Source organism: Manacus candei, unplaced genomic scaffold (genome assembly GCF_025592945.1).
Source record: "Manacus candei isolate 608988 ecotype Guabito, Panama unplaced genomic scaffold, ASM2559294v1 h1tg000024l, whole genome shotgun sequence".
In the NCBI taxonomy this organism is placed as follows: Eukaryota; Metazoa; Chordata; class Aves; order Passeriformes; family Pipridae; genus Manacus; species Manacus candei.
This window is the reverse complement of record NW_026138072.1, coordinates 4,456,822-4,476,933: the sequence shown is the minus strand read 5'-3', so window position 1 is coordinate 4,476,933 and position 20,112 is coordinate 4,456,822. Positions and strand designations below refer to the sequence as shown.

At 38.8% G+C, this 20,112-nt stretch overlaps 1 protein-coding gene across 1 annotated transcript in view; it reads right to left on the bottom strand.

Moving 5' to 3' along the window:
* The window catches only part of SV2C (synaptic vesicle glycoprotein 2C), a 114,739-nt gene that overhangs the window by 68,275 nt on the left and 26,352 nt on the right, over window positions 1–20,112 (bottom strand). Inside the window, exon 2 of the mRNA XM_051788219.1 lies at window positions 17,458–18,161. Coding sequence (XP_051644179.1) covers window positions 17,458–18,037 — 580 coding nt within the window. The 5' untranslated portion in view covers window positions 18,038–18,161. The remainder of the gene's footprint in view (window positions 1–17,457; window positions 18,162–20,112) is intronic.

Here is a 20,112-nt window from a genome sequence, read left to right as displayed (position 1 = left end):
ACTGATTTGAGCTCTGATTCACCAATGTTGATATGGGGATGAAGGAAGACTTCCTGAGGTGCTGGTTGATGGAGAACTTCTGTCTTCTTTAAACTGACTTCCAGCCAAAAGAGCTCAGCAGCGTCTGCAAAGCAGGATGTTAAACACTGCAGAGCTACTTCTGTGTGGGCAACAAGGGCGGCGTCATCAGCATAAAGCAGCTCCCAGACAAGATGATTTAAGGTCTTAGTGTGGGCCTTCAGTCGCCTTAGGTTGAAAAGGCTTCCATCAGTACAGTATCGGATGTAGATACCGTCCTGATCATTGAGGTCTGCTGTGGCCCTTTGGAGCATCACACTGAAAAAGACTGTGAATAGGGTTGGTGATAGAATGCAGCCTTGTTTCACACCGTTAGATATTAGAAAGGGCTCAGAAAGTGCATTGCCATATCTGACTTGGCCATGCTGATCCTCATGGAGTGAGATGATCATTTTAAGGAACTTGGGGGGACAACCTAAACGTTCCAAAATCTCCCATAGACCTTTTCTGCTCACAGTATCAAAAGCCTTGGTGAGGTCAACAAAGGTTACATAGAGACCTTTGTTCTGTTCCCTACACTTCTCTTGCAGTTGTCTGAGAACAAATACCACGTCTCTAGTGCTCCTGTTGGCTCTGAAACCACACTGGCAGTGCAAGGTGTGCTTGGTGGGTGGTTCTCTTCTTCCTCAACAATTCCTGGATCTCTTGATTGTTTTCATCAAACCAGTCCTTGTTCTTCTTGAGGGAGAACCCTAAGGATTCTTCAGAGGATTGCAGGATGCGGTTTTTAATATGGTACCAAATTGTTTCAGGAGAGGAATCTGCAGAATTTGTGGAATGGTTTTTGAGCCTAGTTTGAAGGTTTGCCTGGAATCTGTCTCTTACTGTGGGTGATTGGAGATCATTAACTTGGAGTCTTCTCCTTGGGATACTGCCCCTTTTAGGTTTGAATTTGAGATTGAAATTGAGTTTACAGTGCACAAGCCGATGGTCTGTTTGGCATTCTGCACTGGGCATCACACAGGTATGGTGGACATTGTGACATCTCTCCGTTGCACCAAGACATAATCAATGAGGTGCCAATGCTTAGATCTGGGGTGCATCCAGGTTGTCTTCAGACTATTTTTCTGCTGAAAGATAGTGATGGTGAGCTGTTGCTCCGCACAGAATTCTAGCAGAAGTCGACCATTATTGTTGCAGTTTCCAACACCATGCTTGCCTAATATTCCTTTCCAGGCTTCAAAATTCTTACCTACTCTGGCGTTGAAATCACCAAGGATAATGATCTTATCATCTGCAGGCACCTTTTGGGTAAGGCGACGCAGGTCAGCATAAAATTTATCTTTTTCAGCAGGGTCAGCTTGGAGAGTTGGGGCATATATACTAAAGACCACAACGTGTTGCTTGTTGTGGAGTGGAAGGCGTAGGGAGATAATGCAGTCAGAGTGACCTGTCGGCAGATTTTTGAGTTTAGGAACAATAGAGTTTTTGATCATGAAGCCGACTCCTGAGAGATGTTTTTCAGTTCTGGGTTTACCTGACCAAAAGAGTGTGTAACTAGCACCATGTTCTCTGAGGCTGCCTTCCTCTTGAAGGCGAACTTCACTGAGAGCGGCAATGTCGATGTTGAGACGAGTCAGCTCATGGGCAATTAGGGCAGAACAGTACTCAGGATGTCCACTATCCACAGAATCGAGCATGGTTCTGATATTCCAACATGCTAGAGTTAATTTAGGTACACCTTTGAAGGCAGGTGTATGCTTTTGTCTCTTGATCTTTGTGCAACTGCATTGGAAGAAGACGCCCGTTGGCCTGTGGTTAACCAACCGGGTGAAGGTGGAGATGAGCTTTGTTTAGGCCACCTTTTCTAGGTCCCTCTCTTAGATGGATGGTGTTACAGGGCTAAGCGAACTCCATCTGCCCAGGTTTGGGATGAGAGTTGTCCTCCTAGGATGACTGCCAGAAGGCTAACGAGCTCATCCTGCCCAAGAATGTATTGTATCTGGCCCTATGGTTTTGACCTGTCTGGCATGGGCGACCCTACTGAAGGCATGTACCATCGCCAGCATAGCTCGCAACAACATAGGGGTACACAGGCTACGTTCCTATTAGAACGATTTGGGCAAGTCTGTCATTTCCTACTTTACTATCACCTATCTATATACAGTCTCAAGGAAATACCCAGGAACAACCCTTTGTCCTGTCCACCTTTTCAGGATGTAACAGAGCAAAGCAAATATATCTAGAACATGCCGAACCTGGGCAGTAGCCGCAGGTGAACCAAAAACAGGCAGACAAACAAACAAACCAACCGTTCTGGCCCCTGTACCCATCCAAGGCTGGGGTGCCTTTCAAGGCCCCACCATCCACCCTGACCTTATCCTTCCCCCACTGTGTTACCACGTATCTTCAGGTGCACTGCTCACCTGCGACATTTCATACAGGATTGTCCCACTTTCCCTCCCGCCAGTCGGAGGACCCCCTCGGTCCACTCGACACCCTTCCCCTCTCCTTCCCCCCGCTTCCCCAAACCTGGAACAGTAAACCTCTGAGTGCTCCAAAGCTCCCCTCTCCTCTTCCACTGGGGTGCAGTACCTGCTGGCAAGGCTCCCCCTCTCTCTCCTTTCTCCCGCCACGGCCGCGCCCAGGGGCTGTACCACACCCAGGGCTCCGCGTGCGTGGCACAGGGATTCCGGGCAAGCCCGGGGCTGCGCATGCACAGTGCGGGGCTTCCGGCCTGAACAACCACACAACAAATGCAAATAACCAATGAGATCAGATTATCGCTTTATTATCATTAAATTATCATAAGCCCGTCCTTTCCAACCTTTGCAGCTCTTGTTTACTATGCTTTCCACTGGTCAGAACATAAATCTCTTGAGAATAACACTAAATTTTTTGTACACCTTTCATAAATCACATATTATATTTTGCATAAATTCACATATATAAAAATTAAATACCCTGTTGTTGGTCAGACCTTGCTCCCTTTTCTATTTGTCTTTAAACACTGATCACAAAAAAAATTTATTGTATGGGTGTAAGTATATGTATCTAGATTTCCACCTAACGTGTCATCCTGAAGGTAGTACTCCCTTTCTGAGCAGCTACTACTGAACACAAGACTGGCTGCTTTTCTTTTTTCTTTTTGGTACAGCACACTTGTGCCTCTAAAGAAATTAGCTAATTCAGCACAAGAGACACACTGATTTGACATCCAGCCTGATGCTAGAACATACTCTTAAAAATTAAAATTTATTTCAAAATACAAAGACTTCTAATGATATCTGTAACATATGTCTTTGATTTTTTCCACAAGGTAAAATCTCGTGTAATCTAAAACTGTGTTAACTGATGGAAAAGCACTGAGAATGGAAGAGCACTGCAAATGGCAGCTGAAAAGAAACTTATGCCATGCTAAGATATTCTCTTCTATTGTTCTTTTGCAAGGTTTTAACAACCTGTATTTTCTCTCCACAGCAGAAATTCTACATACTTCACCAATTTTGCCCCATTGCACACATGTACAGAATGTATGCTTGCATCCTCTTCAGATGAGGGAATGTGAGTTTGGAATTGTTTTCCACTATGCACACACTTAGGCTACTAGGTGGTTGAGTATTTTTTAAATGGATGTGCACACAGCATCTTTCAGACTGCTAGCAGTAGTTTAGCCTTACAAAGCAGTTGACCAAGAAGTCATTAAGTATTAAAATGCTAGTTATGGACAACCTAAACAATAACATAACATTACATCCATGATCAGTCACTGAGGTTCAGTTAAACAGTGTTTTACTCTTTGTGCTGCCTAACTTCATTACTTGCTGATATCTCTTGTAATTCACAGCCTGGTATCTAAATGATGACATAACCTTCTAAGAAATTAGTTTGTAAGTATACTTCACCAGGAAAAAATACTGCAATGAAAGTAAAGTCAGGCTTCCTTGCAACAAAGAGACTCAGAGGCTGTGGAATTTTTTTTGGTGGTGGTTTTTTTGCGTTAGCGCAAATAGCATGAAGTGGTTTTTTACTTGTTGCATTGTTCAGGTCATTTGTCTGAATGAGAAATGTATTTCATACAGCTGAAAAGAGTAATCTCATTACAAAAAATATTTTAAAAATAAGATTAAAATACTGCTTATATTTTGGAAAACATGATTATAAACGTGGTCCTAAGCCAGCTCCATGAGGAGAAAAACACCTTTCATAAGAATTGTATTGTAATCAGTGTTTTATTTACTTGTATTAGGATCTTCCCATACGCTATTGTTTAGAATATAACAATCCATAGTGAAGGACTCCAATGCTTATAAGTAGCATACTGAACGTAAGAATAAGAATATCCAGATTTGTCTTTATTTTAACACTGATAAACAGTATATTTGGACTTTAAAGATGATAATCTTTCAGACCTATACTTAATTATAATCCATTAATAGTTTCTTTGATCAGAAAAGACTTTGAAAATAATCGCAACCCATGCAGCAACCGTTGACCATAACCTCCAATTAACTGTTTGTAACAGGAGGTAATTAAAGCAAATACTTTTCCATTAAGACAACAAATATAAGAAAGCTATAATAACTCCAGAATTGACAGGACTCAAATTTTCTACAGATCCTGTCACTGGATGTCTTTAAAACCGTCTATATATTCAGCATATTAGATCTTCAGTTCTTATTTGTTATATTATGCTATTCATCTCCTCAGATGTACCACCACTGTGATATTTGTACATAAAGAACTGCCACAATCTAATATTCCTCTGTAATAACTATTTCTTCATTTCTCTAAATGGTGCTTGTAGCAGTGGAACAGCAAGCTCTATATTTACGCAATGGCAAATTTTTAAGGTGTAGATCTAAGTGGTTAAAGCAAAATACTAGTTGTTCAGCCATATGAAAAAGTTGATAAGTACTGCTTCCCAACAAATGTGTGTGACAGCCACCATATTAACTGAAATTAAAATTGTACATGAGTCTTTGCAAGTTCAAGCCTTCTCAAGCCATGAATTTCCTTTATCTAAATGCTAGCTGTTTCTCACAGCAATCATTTTGTGTCTTAACTTCAGATGTTAAATGACTCTTTTTGCCTAATTATATGCAATGTATGCAAATCCCCAAATGGCACAGCATATCAGGCTCTTTTTCTATTACTACTCTTCAGACTAATCCATTCCTCCCACTTTCACCTTCAGGACAGCTGCAGACAGGCTTCAGTATGAAATTTCATACTCTTTAGCACAGTTGCCTAATCTTGTTTTGAAACTTTTTGCTCTTTGGCTTAATATATATTTACAAACAGTCAAGTTCTACTTGGATTATTAGAATTATTTTTAGAAAACACAGTAATAGGATTTATCTGTTTAAATACCTGAAAGGTATCAAAGTATTGATATAAAAGTTTGCGCAATGTCTATCTCACTGCAGTGATTCTTGAGTCTTGCAGTGCGACTTCCACCTGAGTAACCTGTATGCTTAGTTCTCTGATAGTAAGAATTCCAAAGTGACAAGCCTCCACATGACAGATCATTTCTCTTTTGCAAAGTTTTTTAGCTGCTTAGTGCACAAGACATTCTGGATATCCTTCACAGTCAGTAAAAAAATGACAACATTATCTCTGTAATAGTTAGAGAAAGATATGAATTCACACAAAGGAAAATACCACATTCCAATGAGATCAGCGGAAAAATAAAGACAATCTCCTCTTCTGAAACATGTTGAGCAATACTAAAACATTAGCATTTTCATGAAGGCAAGAAAACAAAACATATCATTTCAATTCAAAACAAATATTTTAAAATATTAATTCATTACAGAATTTATATAATCCTGGGTTTTTAGTATTTACTAAAAACAAATCAGGGATATTCTCTGATGTAAATGCTATAAAAAATACATGTTGTACAATTCATAGCTCACATCAATCAATTTTAACTAATACAAGAAATAGCCCCTCTGCTCCATCAACAGGAAAAAAACCCCAAACAAACAAGAAACACCTCCATCAAACCCAAGCACCAATTTCAAACATGCCTACAAAACACCAGATGACATTCATTCTAGGTCGGATACCAACCTAGAAGCTCCACAAAAACAAAAATCAAGTTAACTCTATCTGGTGTTCAAACAAAATGATCCTGTTCTCAAACAATACTGTTGAACTACTATAGAGGAACATGAAAATCAGGAAGATGGAACTTAAAGCAAAGCTGAGCAAAAGTAGTATCATATTCAGTTGGCCAGCATAGACAGGAAAAGGAAGGAGTAAGTAACTCAAGAGTTCTTCATTCAAACCTATTTACAATCTTTAAGCTAATGAGAAAAACATTATCTGCAGCACAAGCAACTCAAACAATACAGGTCTGTAATATTGTGACAGGTATAATTTGATGACTGATTTAGTAAAAGAAAAATTGTTGTGAGGTAGCCAAGTACCATACTTCTAAAGAGAAGTCTCACAAATACAAAACAAATACAGAGCCTTAAAAACAACAACACATTTAATGGAAATTAAAAAGAATACAAAACTGGGGGCTTATTCCATATTTTTTCCTTTTCAAAAGAATCAAGTCCAAATTTTCCAGAGAACGTAACTCAAAAAGGGAACTAGATGTTGAAGTCAGTATAGAGCCTTGGAGATAGTTGGAAAGCAACTGAAATAAAGTGAATGGGTCTTCCAGCATATTTAGAAAGCAGAAAACACCTAATGCAAGACAAAATTAGGCTATATAAGATTTTAGGCCACAAAAATTTTAGACGAACAAATACCTACCATTTATTTACTTTGATTTAACATTGAGACTAAAATAAAAATGGTCTCATGGCATGGCTACCCAAACTCATCACCTTGCTGTGCTCTTCTAAAGGTCAAAGACAAACTAAGAAATTTTTTTTTCTTGGAAGGAAAGAAGAATTGAGACCAGTTCTGTCTTCTCCATGAAATAAAGAAAAAAGCCCAGAAAACACTTATTCTTTTTTTTTCACAGAAAAACATATAGTTGCATATAGTTCCAAATCAGGAGTCTATTGCAGTGTGAGTCCACCCTGAAGGAAATTCCAGAGAGGAAAACTTATGGCTGGAAAGGTTTGATCAAAGCTTTTCCAGTGCTAAAAAGAAATACTGTCCACAGGACTGACATGGGTCACACAACAATCATTCACAGAAATTTCATTCAAGTATTAGTGATATTTTTTTTTTGTTTCCTCTGGTATGCTTGTATTAAATTTATGTGCCTCATATGCCTAATTTCAATTTGCTTCCTGTACCTCAGTTGTGAGATTTACAACCTGAGGTGTTTGTGGTGTAAGGCTCAATTTAACTCCAGCAGGAAAAAAATTGGCATTTTGCCACCATGTTTCCTCTCTTTGGGCTAATGAGACTAATTCTGCTTTATATACTTAGACCTTTACATTATCTGTTAATTTTGAAAAACATAATATTTTCTAGCTCTCAGTTTCCATATGCTGTTAACTCTCCTTACATTTCCGGTGGCATTTACCTTACAGTATATCTAAAATTTACACAAGCAGATGTGCTGATTTCAGAATATCATTCATTGGTAACATACACTTTTTAGATACTATTTTAACTGAAACACTGTGATAACAAAAGGAATAACTGCTTCTGCTTATCCTTATATCCTAATCAGATAAATTAATAAATTAATAGAAGAAGCTCAGTAGCTGCAGAGATTGTGACAGGTAATAGATTACTTGCTAGGATGAGGAATTTTCTTCACAGCTGTATTTTCTGATAAGGCAGCAGTACATTGTCATCATCACTTCTGCTTTAAAAATGTTATCATGTCAATAACTAGTCTTTTAAAAAAGTGTCATCTAATACCAGAAGCTAGCATCATTTTTATTTATTCCAAAACAGAATAAAAAAAAATTATCAGATTTATTCCATTTCTTCATTGGAATAATTTACAGATGGAACACTAATAGTAATTATTTCAGCAGATAGCAGCACTCTGCTATTTCATACAGCTATTGCTTGGTTAGATAAATCGACAATGCATTACAGAGAAAAAAACTAAAGCACGGTTTCCATGATAATCACAACAGAAATAATCAATCAGCATTCAAATTTAATAGCATGGAACTGTAAAAACTAGACAATTTTCAGTATTTTTCTTCCCATACAAACAATAGTTTACAAGGTGGTAGTTACCAATACACAATATATAGAGCACAGATATTAACATATACTCAGGTAATCCCAGGTGATGACATGAAGCTGTTGACAGATTCCCTAAGTGTTACTGCTGAAGACACTATTTTCACACTCTTTTCCTTTGATCCAACAATTCCCTCTGGCATCATCAAGAAAATCCTAACAGGCAACCTTTGGATAAAACACACCTAGTTAAGCTGTCCTAACCCCCCTAATTCCTATTTTATCCCATTGCAACTGCAGAGGTTCCTCTGGATTTTTCTGCTTTCAGATTTAGATGCTAAATTCAATGAACACTTTGTCCATCTCTGAATTGACCCTGTCATGGCAGAAATTGCTGCAACTCTGCAATTTGAAATGCACTTCAATGGCAATCCTGAGAATCAGAATGATTATAAATGCTGCATATCATTGAACAGTGCAAAGCACTGGGCAATGAGCTAGGATTAATTAAATTTCAAAGCCTAAAAATATATTTCACTAAAGCTTTAAAATGCCCATGCAGTCATCTACATTAATCATCTCATTACATATCAAAACTGTTCATTTTTGCCATGTTTTATTGCCTGAATGTTAATTTCTTATTCAATTAGTCCTGCTTCTGACTCAAAGCAAGGCCCAGCCCATGAATATCACTAACTTTTAATTAATGTTGAATTGAAACAAAAATCCCAACATATACAGATTTAAATTTATAAGAGATGCCTCCAACTCAGCAAATCAAAGCACTTGATATTAAGATCTAATTAATAAAACTATGCTTCTAGTGAAGGTTTCTATTCAATATTAAAGCTAACAGTTGACTATTTCTTCAGTGTTTAATCAGCCATTAACTCTCTTTTGTGTAACTATATTCCAATACTGTTCAAAGTTCTTTCCTTGTAAATGGGAGGAAATAGGTTCTTTTTTATTTTGTTTCATCCATACAATGGCTGTTACTACCACTGTTCCAGTGAAGTGAAAGGGTAGGGGAAGAGAAATTATACTAAAAAAAACCCAAATCAGAACAAAATCATACAAAAATAAAAGAAACAAAATCAAACCCAAACCAAAACTCTTGCTTTCAGAAAGAGACACTGAACTAGGCCTAACTTATTTAGGAACTGGTTACAAAAACTGATAGTCACACATGTTGTGATGAAAGTCACATATCTCCCAACACGCCTGATAAGATACCTAGTCTACCTCACCTATTACACAGTTGCATGCAGGTGAAAAAGGAAACTTCCATTGCTACTGATCCCATGTTTCTGCTTTCCCATTAAGAGTCAGTGAAACAGACAGAACAATCCAATGTCAGAATTAAGAATAACAGATCAGAATAATCTTCTGTGTGGTGCCAATACACCTGCAGGTGCTGGTGAAGCTAAACAGGCTTTTTAATTATGCATTTACAATAGTACCAAGAGGCGCTGTTATAATGTCTAGATGGAAACTTGTTTAGATGACTACATCTATCGGTTTATGATATCCATTTAACAAGACTTGCTAGTGGCAGCTTCAGAACCAACCTTGAAAATTTCCCTGAACTCTAGTGGATTAGGAAAATATTTGTGCTCTGTGAAAATGAGCAGGTCTGACAAATGCCAGACAAAAGCAATACACGCCACAACAGAATTACACATCACATAGGTTATATTCACCCATATTCCCTCGAATTCATATGAGACTCTCCACTGCTAACCAGTATAAAGCAAACAATTTCAGTCCAGATAGCATGACATAAAGAAATTTGCAAATGGACCACCTTCACTTATCGTTGAGAATTCAGATCTTTTTTAATACTATGGATGTACAGCCACTATCACTTTACACAACTTGCTTGATTTTTCTACATTACAGTACTCTCCCGACTTTCTACAATCTTCTCAAGAAGTCAAAACATCAGTCTGTCTGTTAAACAGGTTTCTGTGAGTCTTCGAAAACACTTTGTCCATTACATATTTATCACGAGAAAAGCTTACTTGTTAAGAAATGCTAGAATAACTTAATATAAGTAATGTGTCATCAAAACCACTAGGTTTTGTTTCCATTAGCTGGAATAAAGACTGATAGATGCTGGGTAAATGTGCCATAGTTTTATCAGAGCCAATGAACAACATTTTCCAGTTAGCAGTAGGGAAGTGCACATCTAGCAGTAAATAAGTGGAGTAACTAGTAAGTAGAGTTGGCCTGGGGGTAATATCTGAGATTCTTTAATGAAAAAAAAAATGGCCAGAACTCCCCTAAGTCACCCATAGTTCTGCTCACATAACAAATCCGTGAGTAACTCCTCCCAGGCTGCTGTCAGGTTCTTCTGTAGCATGTCAAACTACAAAAACTGGCACTTGTATTTTCCCTCATATCAAGCCCTCCCATTCTCTACAGGGCTGACAAAGCACTGAAAAATGGATAGGAATAAATGAAAAAAAAGACTCTACTATGAATGTCAGTAAATAACAGTATCCTGGACAAACTGTTAACCATCATTATAGCTGCCACTAAACAAGTTTTGCATGAAGAATTTAAAAAAATTACACATGTTGTATTCATGTATCTATTCTATCGGTAACTCCGTATTACCGCGCGGAGAGTGGCGGCATGCGCCAGATGGGCACCGCCGCCCGTCTCCCTCCCCGCCTCCCTGCCGGGATGATGTGCCCGTGACTCCTCTCTTCTCTGCACCCACCCAACACCCTCGGCGCTGTGGGCAAGAAATAGGAAGAAATTTATTCAGCTGTGATGAAGAGCCATTAAATTATGTTTGCTATACGTCTTAATGTAGTTCATTAACACTTTCTTTGTGAAAATATTTCTTCTTCTTGACAAGGAACTTATGCATTGTCTTGTTTCATGGCTCAGTATTTTATGCAAGATACAAAATTCAGAGCTACAAGCGCACAAGAAAGGCAAAAGCTTGAGGATGATAACTAAACTGTGCTGCAGAACTAACCAAACAGAGACTTGGAAAAGAGTGCACCATCATATTTTAAATGTTCAGTTTGGTTAAAAAACTCCATTTGACATATTGATTTAAGAAGTGATGTATTGTCAGTCAGAGATCCCTAGGCAGTTGATACAGAGAGGAAAAAGTGAAAGCGACAGCCAAATTAAATGTGTGAAATCAACATAGCCCTCAGGCTTTTCCTTTGGGAGGCATTTTCTTCTTTTTGCCATTTTTGTAAGACTACAAATTTGTGTGACATAAATGGTAAAACTGCTGATCTGTGAAGGGATAGGCAGAGATATAAAATAACTCATAATAAGCAAAATAGCAGCCCAAAGATTTTTAACTATTTTAGACACAATTAATCTCTGAGACAGAGATTTGAAGATAACTACAAGCACGTAACTATTTAACTTAAATAAAAGGTATGAGAGGCTGGAGAACAGCCTCTTGGAAAGGGATATGGAAGTTGAATATGAATCAGCAGTGCCGTGGCAGCCAGGAGGGTCAACTGTGTCCTGGGGGCATCTGGGAAAGCATCACGAGCCACTCAAGAGAGGGGATTGTCCCACTCTGCTCTGCACTGGGCCTGCCTCACCTTGAATATTGTGGCAGTTTTGGTCACTGCTGACTGATAATATTGCCATTAGCCAGGACCCCCAAGTCCCTTTCTGCAGCACCGCTTTCCAGCCTTTCATTCCCCAGTTTTACATATATCCAAGCTTGCTCCGGCCCAGGGGCAGAATCCATCCCTTTCCCTTTTTGAACTTCATATGGTTGATGATTGTCCAGTCCAGGCCTCCAGATCCCCTCTCTGCAGGGCCTCCCTGCCTTTGAGGGAATCAACAGCTCCTCCCAGTTTTGTATTGTCTGCAAACTTGCTTAGTGTTCCTCCCAGTCCTGCATCCAAGTAATTTTTGAAGATATTGAAGAGAACAGTTATATGATTTTGCCTAAATAAATTTGGATTCCAATTTGTGTTTGAAACAGCAAGTCTGTGTACCCATTAATTCAGAATATTCCTTTCCTTTAGAAGTTTACTCAGGTGTAACATTTGCAGCATCCGTTTTAGTTATAGGATAGTGGAAGTGTTATATATTTGCAGACAGCTATTTTTTGGTTTATGAAGTCAGAAAAGCTTGGGCTGGGAGGGACGTTTGGAGAGCTCTAGTCTGACCTCTTCTAAAAGCAAGGTTACCTTCAGAACAAGATTACATTGCTTCAGGTATTCTTTAGAAAATTTCCAGAATATCCCACATCTTCTCTATGCAATATCTCCCAGTGGCTGACCACCACAATGTTAACTTCCTTCATTATACCAGATGATCCCTGGTATAAATTCCGACCTCTTGCACACCTTCATTGTAGCTTCCCTCAATTACTTCACCAAAGAGTACAGACAGATTCCCCTCCTAGACATCCTTCCTCCAAGCTAAACAACACCAGGTCCTTTTGCTTCTTCTTATACACCATATATTCCAATCCTCTAATCACCTTACTGGGCCCCTACTGAATTTCCCCCAAATTTGTTAATCTCTTATTTTCAGGTGCCTCCACAACAGGACAGAAAATCCAACATCTCGGCTCCCTGTGTTCAGAATGGAAAATAATCACTCCTCTCTTCCTAGTGGCCATCCTTGCCAATGCAGCTTCAAGGTACTGCTGTTACATGTTAACTTGCTTGCTACCAAAAATCCTAGATCTTCTGCAGAGCTGCTTGCTGCCCAGCAGTTCACTGTCTAGCCTGTACCAGTGATTTGGGTTATTCCATCCCAGGTGAAGGCCTTGCATTTGTCATTGATAAGTTCCTAGGAAGGTATTGGTTGAGTATAAAGTTGTTGAAAACGATCAGTGCAAAACCAGAATCAAGTTAAGTAGAAAGGATCTGGCAAGTCAGTACTTTTTTAAACTAGGGAGGGGAAAAATTCAGTGACCATCTGGTATCCTTAGCAGAGCTTAGAAGCGTGTTGCATCAGCTGCCCAATGCAGAATTGCAGAATTGGAGGCTGTTGTCCTAGACTGAAAACTACTTTGGCCCAAAAGACCTAGATATGCCTCTGATACTCTTCTTTCTACAAATATTACACAAAATTCGAATATTAAATCCAGATAATATCAGGAAAAAACCTTACACCAAGGCATTATTAGACACTAAATGTGCATTTTCAGAAAATAATCTGACTTCCAAAGCAAGCTGTTCCTTGCTATTCCTATTCACAATACCTGCATTATCAGTCCAGTGATTTACCACAATACTTGAGTTTTTTTAGATGGAAGAAACTGCCAGTATGAATCATCAGCTAAGAATATTTTTAACATATAAAGATTATTTCTGGGTTTGTTACTGTCCCGTCTGTGAAACTGTATCAAAGTCTTGGCAAACACATTGCTTCACACAATGGTAAGCAAAACAGAACAAAATAGAAGACTATTCACCCTCAAGAGATCATTTAGGCTAAACTTCATACAGAGGATCATATAAGGATTCAAAACAGACCAGAGAGACTATCAGAAATCATTGAGGAACAATTGGCCTCTGGAAAGGATGGCAATCAGCAAATATGAGTGGCTAATCAGTTGTCAGGTTTTGTTGGTATGAATGAAAAAAAAATAAAAAAAATTAAAGATTATAACTTAAGCCTGGGATCCTGATATTTCTCAGTACTGAGGTGGATGGGCGTCTGAGCAACCTGACGTAGTTGAAGACATCCCTGTTTATTGCAAAGAGGTTGGACTAGATGACTTTTACGAGGTTCCTTCCAACTCCAACTGTTATATGATTCTAGGATTCTGACAAGGTATGAAAAAGAGATGGAGATATCTGTCTGAAAAATGTGCCAACTGGTGCTATGAAAAGTGTCATCATGGGTCAGTCAAGAAGGAGTCAGCCTGTATTTACTGCTAGCAATGGTGACAGCAGTGCAGCTGCCAAGGATCTTACACATGAGAGTGAACACTTACAGGTCCCACGGGAGAACCAGTGAGAAGGTGCTCGGAAGTGGTATGGTATCCAGAACAGATATGCTGGGAAGGTCTAGCTTTGCCTAGCTTAGAGAAAACAATATTTCAGTATTTCAGATACAGAGATGCTGAGGAAAGTAAAGACCATAATTTGAATTTTACAGAATAGAAAAAAAAAACCTCCACAATAAAACTTAAGAACAATTTGAATGCAAAAACATAGAGAAAAAGTTATGTAGAAAAGTATAATCAGAGGCCAGAGAATTAACCTAATACCAGTCCACTTCTGAGCTGCATGTAAAAGCAAAGAGAAGATGTAAGCAGGAAAAGAGTTGAAATGCCGTCTTTAGACCTGAGCCTACACCCTGTCTCATGAAGGTAGAGTCATGTCAGAACCCAAGAGGTCAGTGTGAATCCACCCACATGCAGGAGTTGGCAAGTACAGCCAGGTTGAACTGCACCTTTCCCTCATGCTTAGTGACATGTCACTATAATATCGGAGAATTTTAGCAAGTCAGCTTCCCTATTTTTAGTGAAGCAACTTCTTGGAGATGGAAACCCTATTATTTTACTATTTAACTTAAAAGCCAATCAGAAGCTAGTTCATGACTCTGATCAGCATAGTCATCATGTGACTTTATAGGCTCTGAAATGCTGCTAGTGATAATCAACAGAGGCCTCAAGTTCATACAAGGGTTAATAGGAAAGAAATCTAGGAAACTGTTGTCGTGCAAGTAAATTTTTAAAAAATAAAAAAATGCAACCAAGAGGCTCAGTGAATTTTGTCCCATGGTTTTAGTCAGCTCATGTTCCCTAGTAAACTATCATGGCATGATATATGAGAAACCATTTTTTACAATGGAGTCAATGATGCTGTTTCAAAGACAAATTAACACTTTCTTAGTATATTTTAACAGATTAGAAAATTGCCTGAAAAACGGATATTTTGTATTTGTGACAATTCTAGTATTTGTGACAATTCTACCTAATAAATCCTAGCACTGGTCCTATGACTTTAGTATTCTAACAACATTAAGCCCTCTGGATCATGGAATTATAATCATGAAAAAAAATTATGCCTGGTCTTCTTGTATATCTGGAAGACCCCAGTTAGGATGTAATTATGATGTGAAATCACAACAGCAAAATAATTAAAATGCATGGCTGTGAGGGCCTAGTTATGACAATATAAGAATGCTTTCACTAAGCATTCACTGATACAATGAATATTTTGTATCAATGGAATTAAGATTATGCTGTCTGCAAGCAGCGTATCTACTTTCTTTATAAGCAACATGTATGTCAGTGCACTGACGAATTGCAGTTAATGATATATTTCTATTACCAATGGAAAAGTAATATATTTTTTTGGTGAAATTACTGATAAAATGACCATGTGTTGCAATGCCTTCAACACACACTGGGACAGAAATTGCTTATCTCTGTTATCTCCTGCTTTTGTATGTTAATCTTTTAGCACAGAATTATTTGTTTGTTAAGGGGCCCCCTGGTGGTCTAGTGGTTAGGATGCAGCACTCTCACTGCCGCGGCCCGGGTTCGATTCCCGGTCAGGGAACTCCCCCGGGTAGATGGAGCTCGTCAGCCCTGTAAGGCCATCCATCTAAGAGAAGGTCACTCTAAACAAACCTACGTCCTGAGGACCTCACTGCCACTGTCCAAGCTCGCTCGGCCCCGGCAGATGAACCTCAGGATTAAAGGGTGGGCTCAGTTCAGCGCACACTGTGTCTCATCTAAAAAATCCACTGCGCAGGCTCGAAGGGTAATGACCTTTCCCAAAATCTTTGTTCGCGAAGACTGGCCATACATTTGTTTGTTAACACCACAACACAGAGGCTAGCGTTATATTATTACAAAAAAAAGATACACTACAATTTCTATACTTTAGGTATGAAAATACATTGCTTGCACACCTAAGCTTTCCATAGCTGTTAATTTTGTCAACAATCATCATGTATATACATACATACACACACGCATATTTATAACTATGAGATATTTAACAGCTTCTGTACTGAATTTTAGTTAAACATTGACAGAGTCATTCCAATATATCTCAAGTCAGCATCATGAAGGGTCTAGTGACAGGGAAATTCTCAACAGTCTTCTTGACATGGGTCAGACCTCAACAGGTGGATGTGAATTCCCATTGCCTCTGCTACTGTGGGGACAATACTCCCCATTCCTAATTCCAGACACCTCTGTAATGCTTACTGCAGCTGTTTAAATAAAACACTATATTTTAGAAATACAATGTAATACAAATTAATTGGAGACCGATTTGGTGGTTACCCTTATACTGTTATCATCTTGGAGAATAAAGAAAACTTTGACCATACCATTTGTTCAGAGGGTCTTGAGAAAATGGTAAAACAAACAACTTTACAAGTAATCAAAAAATGGAATTGAGATCAATAATTTTTGTTCAAGCAATATAAAAATTGCAAAAACTATAAAAATTGATGAGTAGAGTTGTCCTCAACCGCCAAGGAATGAATAAAAAAATCATATTATAAAAAGCATGTCCCTCCCCTCTTCCTTGTGGAACCATTTCTACACCTTTTCTCCACTGCCATGCCCCATGAGAGCCTTCTTTAACCTATTGTGCCCAGTCATGACCAGGAAGGGCAAGCACGGATCTGCTTGCAGCACTGCTGCTCTCAGCAAGTCACACAAGGCTGGCTCAGCCTGCCTGTTTGCCACACCACAGGAGGGAATAGGCAAGAGGATGAGACACAGCCCATCCCCATCAACAAAATGAACACAAAAGGCATAGCCCAGGCTCACCTTTGGTCATTTGTCCCAAAGTAAACATTTTTCTTTTTGGATGCCTACAGAACAGTCATTGGTATAAAAGGACTAAAGACAAAAAGAGGGAAAGGCTGTACTATACAGCATTTTCTCTGGAATTCTTGTTTTCCACATTGCATTCCACCTCACAAGGGGAAAGTTCCCATACAGTATGACAATGTTGCTGGACAGTTGTATTATCTGCTCTTTATCACGCTTGTATAAATCCAGCAGAACTGTAGTACTCCACCTTGGGCTGGTTTTGTGTTTTGGGTTTTTTTTGTCTTGTAAATGAGAACAAACTGTGTCCTTCTCCTCTTAAGCGTTACTGTGCAGACTTCCTCTTCGGTGATTTATTTACTGACTGAATAAGAAAACAACCATCTAAAAAATGAAATTATAATCTTCACTGAATCCATAATTAATGTTAGTTAATGTTACTGCACTTTGTGGATTTCTTATTTATATTCAATACAAACATGTTTTTATATAAGCATTGGTGTTGACAAATACATATTTAGGTTTACTGTAATCAACTCTTGTAATAGCAAAAAGACTTTACTTACCAAGCCATCCTGATCCAGAATTCGGTATACACATATCTGTTTCTGCACTTGGCAACACAAATCCAACTACGAAAACTTCCACCCCATCAGCCATCAGGGCCATTCCCAACACAAAGAAGAGGGCCCACTGGAAACGACCATGGCCACATTCTTGTATTATTAATTCATATTGCTGTGCTAGCTCTTCTTCATCAGCTTTTCTCTCTGTTTCCAGTTCATGGCGATCCTTATATTCATCATGTATAGGTTGACCTAAGGCCACCACGTCATCCTTTCCCTGCCCCATGCTGGGGATTCCCTGATACTCCCCTTCATAAATTTCATCATCTTCATCATGTCCTTCAGTTGCTTCACTTGATCCTTCATCATCATTAGCTTCTACACCATAATTTCCTCCTTGGACATAGTAATCATCGTCATCTTCCTCATCCTGGAATCGATTGTAGGACCTCTGTGTGTAACCATCCTGGGCCTTGTCAACAGCTTTATTTACTTTTTTAACTGCTTGTCTCTTCACCTCTTTGGCAATATCTTTGGCTCCTTTCACTAGTGAAGTCCTATCTTTGTATGTGTCCTCCATCTTGTATCAAAGAAAGACTGTTGTTATGTCACAGAGGTACCGGCTGAATACTTTTTGGAATATCTATTTTGTGTTGGACATCAGCAGAAAAAGCCCAAGTACATGTGAAGCTGTAATATTCAACCTGCAAAATATAAGAGAAAAAAGTTTACTCCTTTTTAGGTGTTTCTTCACAGTGATACAGTACCATACGAATCTTCATTTAAACACTGGACACCAAAGTACAGGGTTTTTCAATATACAAACCTGTGTTTTCTTCAGAGACACAAATCCCCCAGGTTACAAGGAAAATATGCTGAAGATAAATTTAATCTCTCTATGGTTTTCAGAATTCAATTTATTACCCTCTAGTCTTGGATACCAGGTTTTATTCTGAAAGAAACCAATCAATTCCATGCACCACACATCATATTGACTCTATCTTCAGTGTCCTTCCCCATGTGAACTCCCCGTTTTGTAAGAAAGGGCTACAAATACTAACTTTTCTCTCAATGACTGACCATAAAATATCTGTCCTCTGTCCAGCCTGCTGCTTAATACAAATCCTATAGGAAGCTAATATTCCTCACATCTGCACCAGTGTCTCAAAGCTGACTGGATTTGACCATTGCATTCACACAGTCTTAGCAATACGAAGTCCCACCCTAAAAAATTCAGTGCAGGGAGCTGTATGGACAAAAGTGGTGGCACTTTAAAGTGCCACTTTCACACTTTAAAGATTTCCAGTACCTAAACTGTGGACAGACGCATTCCTTTCTTCCCTGTCCATAGTGACAGTAGAGGCAGACTGGAACAACTGTGTGTCACCAGCTAATTCATCCCAGAGTGGGTAAGTCCAGCATGAGTTCCTGCTAATCTATCTGCATGAAAGCACCAAAATATTTTGCCCCAGTTCTCCTCCCTGCTCCCCTGCTGCACCTTCCTATCTTGTGCAGCCCCAAGGTCACAAACGCAGACAGAATGAGTCAAGAGCAGTTTGCTTATTAGACTGAAGACTAACCATTCATTCCCTTCTTCTCTGTGCAGTTTTCAGGCATATCTGTAAGGCAATTTGCTCATCACACACCTGCACTATCATTAGGGGCAGGAGAAAGAAATGGCAGCAGCATGCAGCCAAAGGGAAGGAAGAAATGCAGGATCCTTCTTTGGCAACAGTAGTTAGAAGAGCTAAAATCAATTAGAAAACTGCATCATTACTCGTGTCTAAAGTTAAGGCTCTGTGTGTGTGTGTGTTTGTGTATGTGTGTGAATCTGGGCACTGCAATAGATTGCAGAAGCCTCCCCTCTCAGAGAAAGCAGGCTAAAATTTCTGTAGCAGTGCTCCTAAGAAAACAATGCCTCCTTCCATCTTGGGGAAAAGGTTATTTTTAACCATGATCATTTTAATGATCTATTTTCCAGCATTACCTCAGAAAAACTGCATTAATACAACTAAGGAGGCTGAGACACAATGCAGTAGTAAAAGTGGCTGGAAATTTCTGAAGCAAATCCTATTTCCCTTTCTAAAGTAGTGTGAGCTGCACTCTGAACTCCATGGGAGAAGACAAGGGTAATGCTTTAAGAAGCTGTCCTTTATTCATTGTGTTGTAGACACTGTCTCCAGAAGTATATTCCAGATATCAGTTTTAAGACTGATACTGTTTTGAGGAATAGGAAGAGTTATAGACAGCATTAGAAAAACTAATGGCATGATGTACTTCTGATAGAAGAAAACGAAACTTAAAAATCACACAGACATAATATTAGAAGCTGAAAGGTATTTCCCAGCTTTTTAAAAATAGAAGTTCACCTATGGTGGAAAATGTCTTTATTTTTAGTCTCTTCCTCTAGATTAATTTCATACACTTTGAATATTTCTCAGAGAAATCAGACGTGATGGCAATATTCAACTTTTAATGTGAACTGAAGCATTCACTGGAAGAGAAATGCAGCCTTAAAGAAAGACATGATGTAATATTTATGACTGCAAACTGTAGCCTGATTTTAGATACATGATGATCCTTCTAAGTAGGTCATCCTGGTGAAACTTTTATGCTAAGGCAGTTTCTCTAATTACAGCTTTTCAGTTTTCAAGG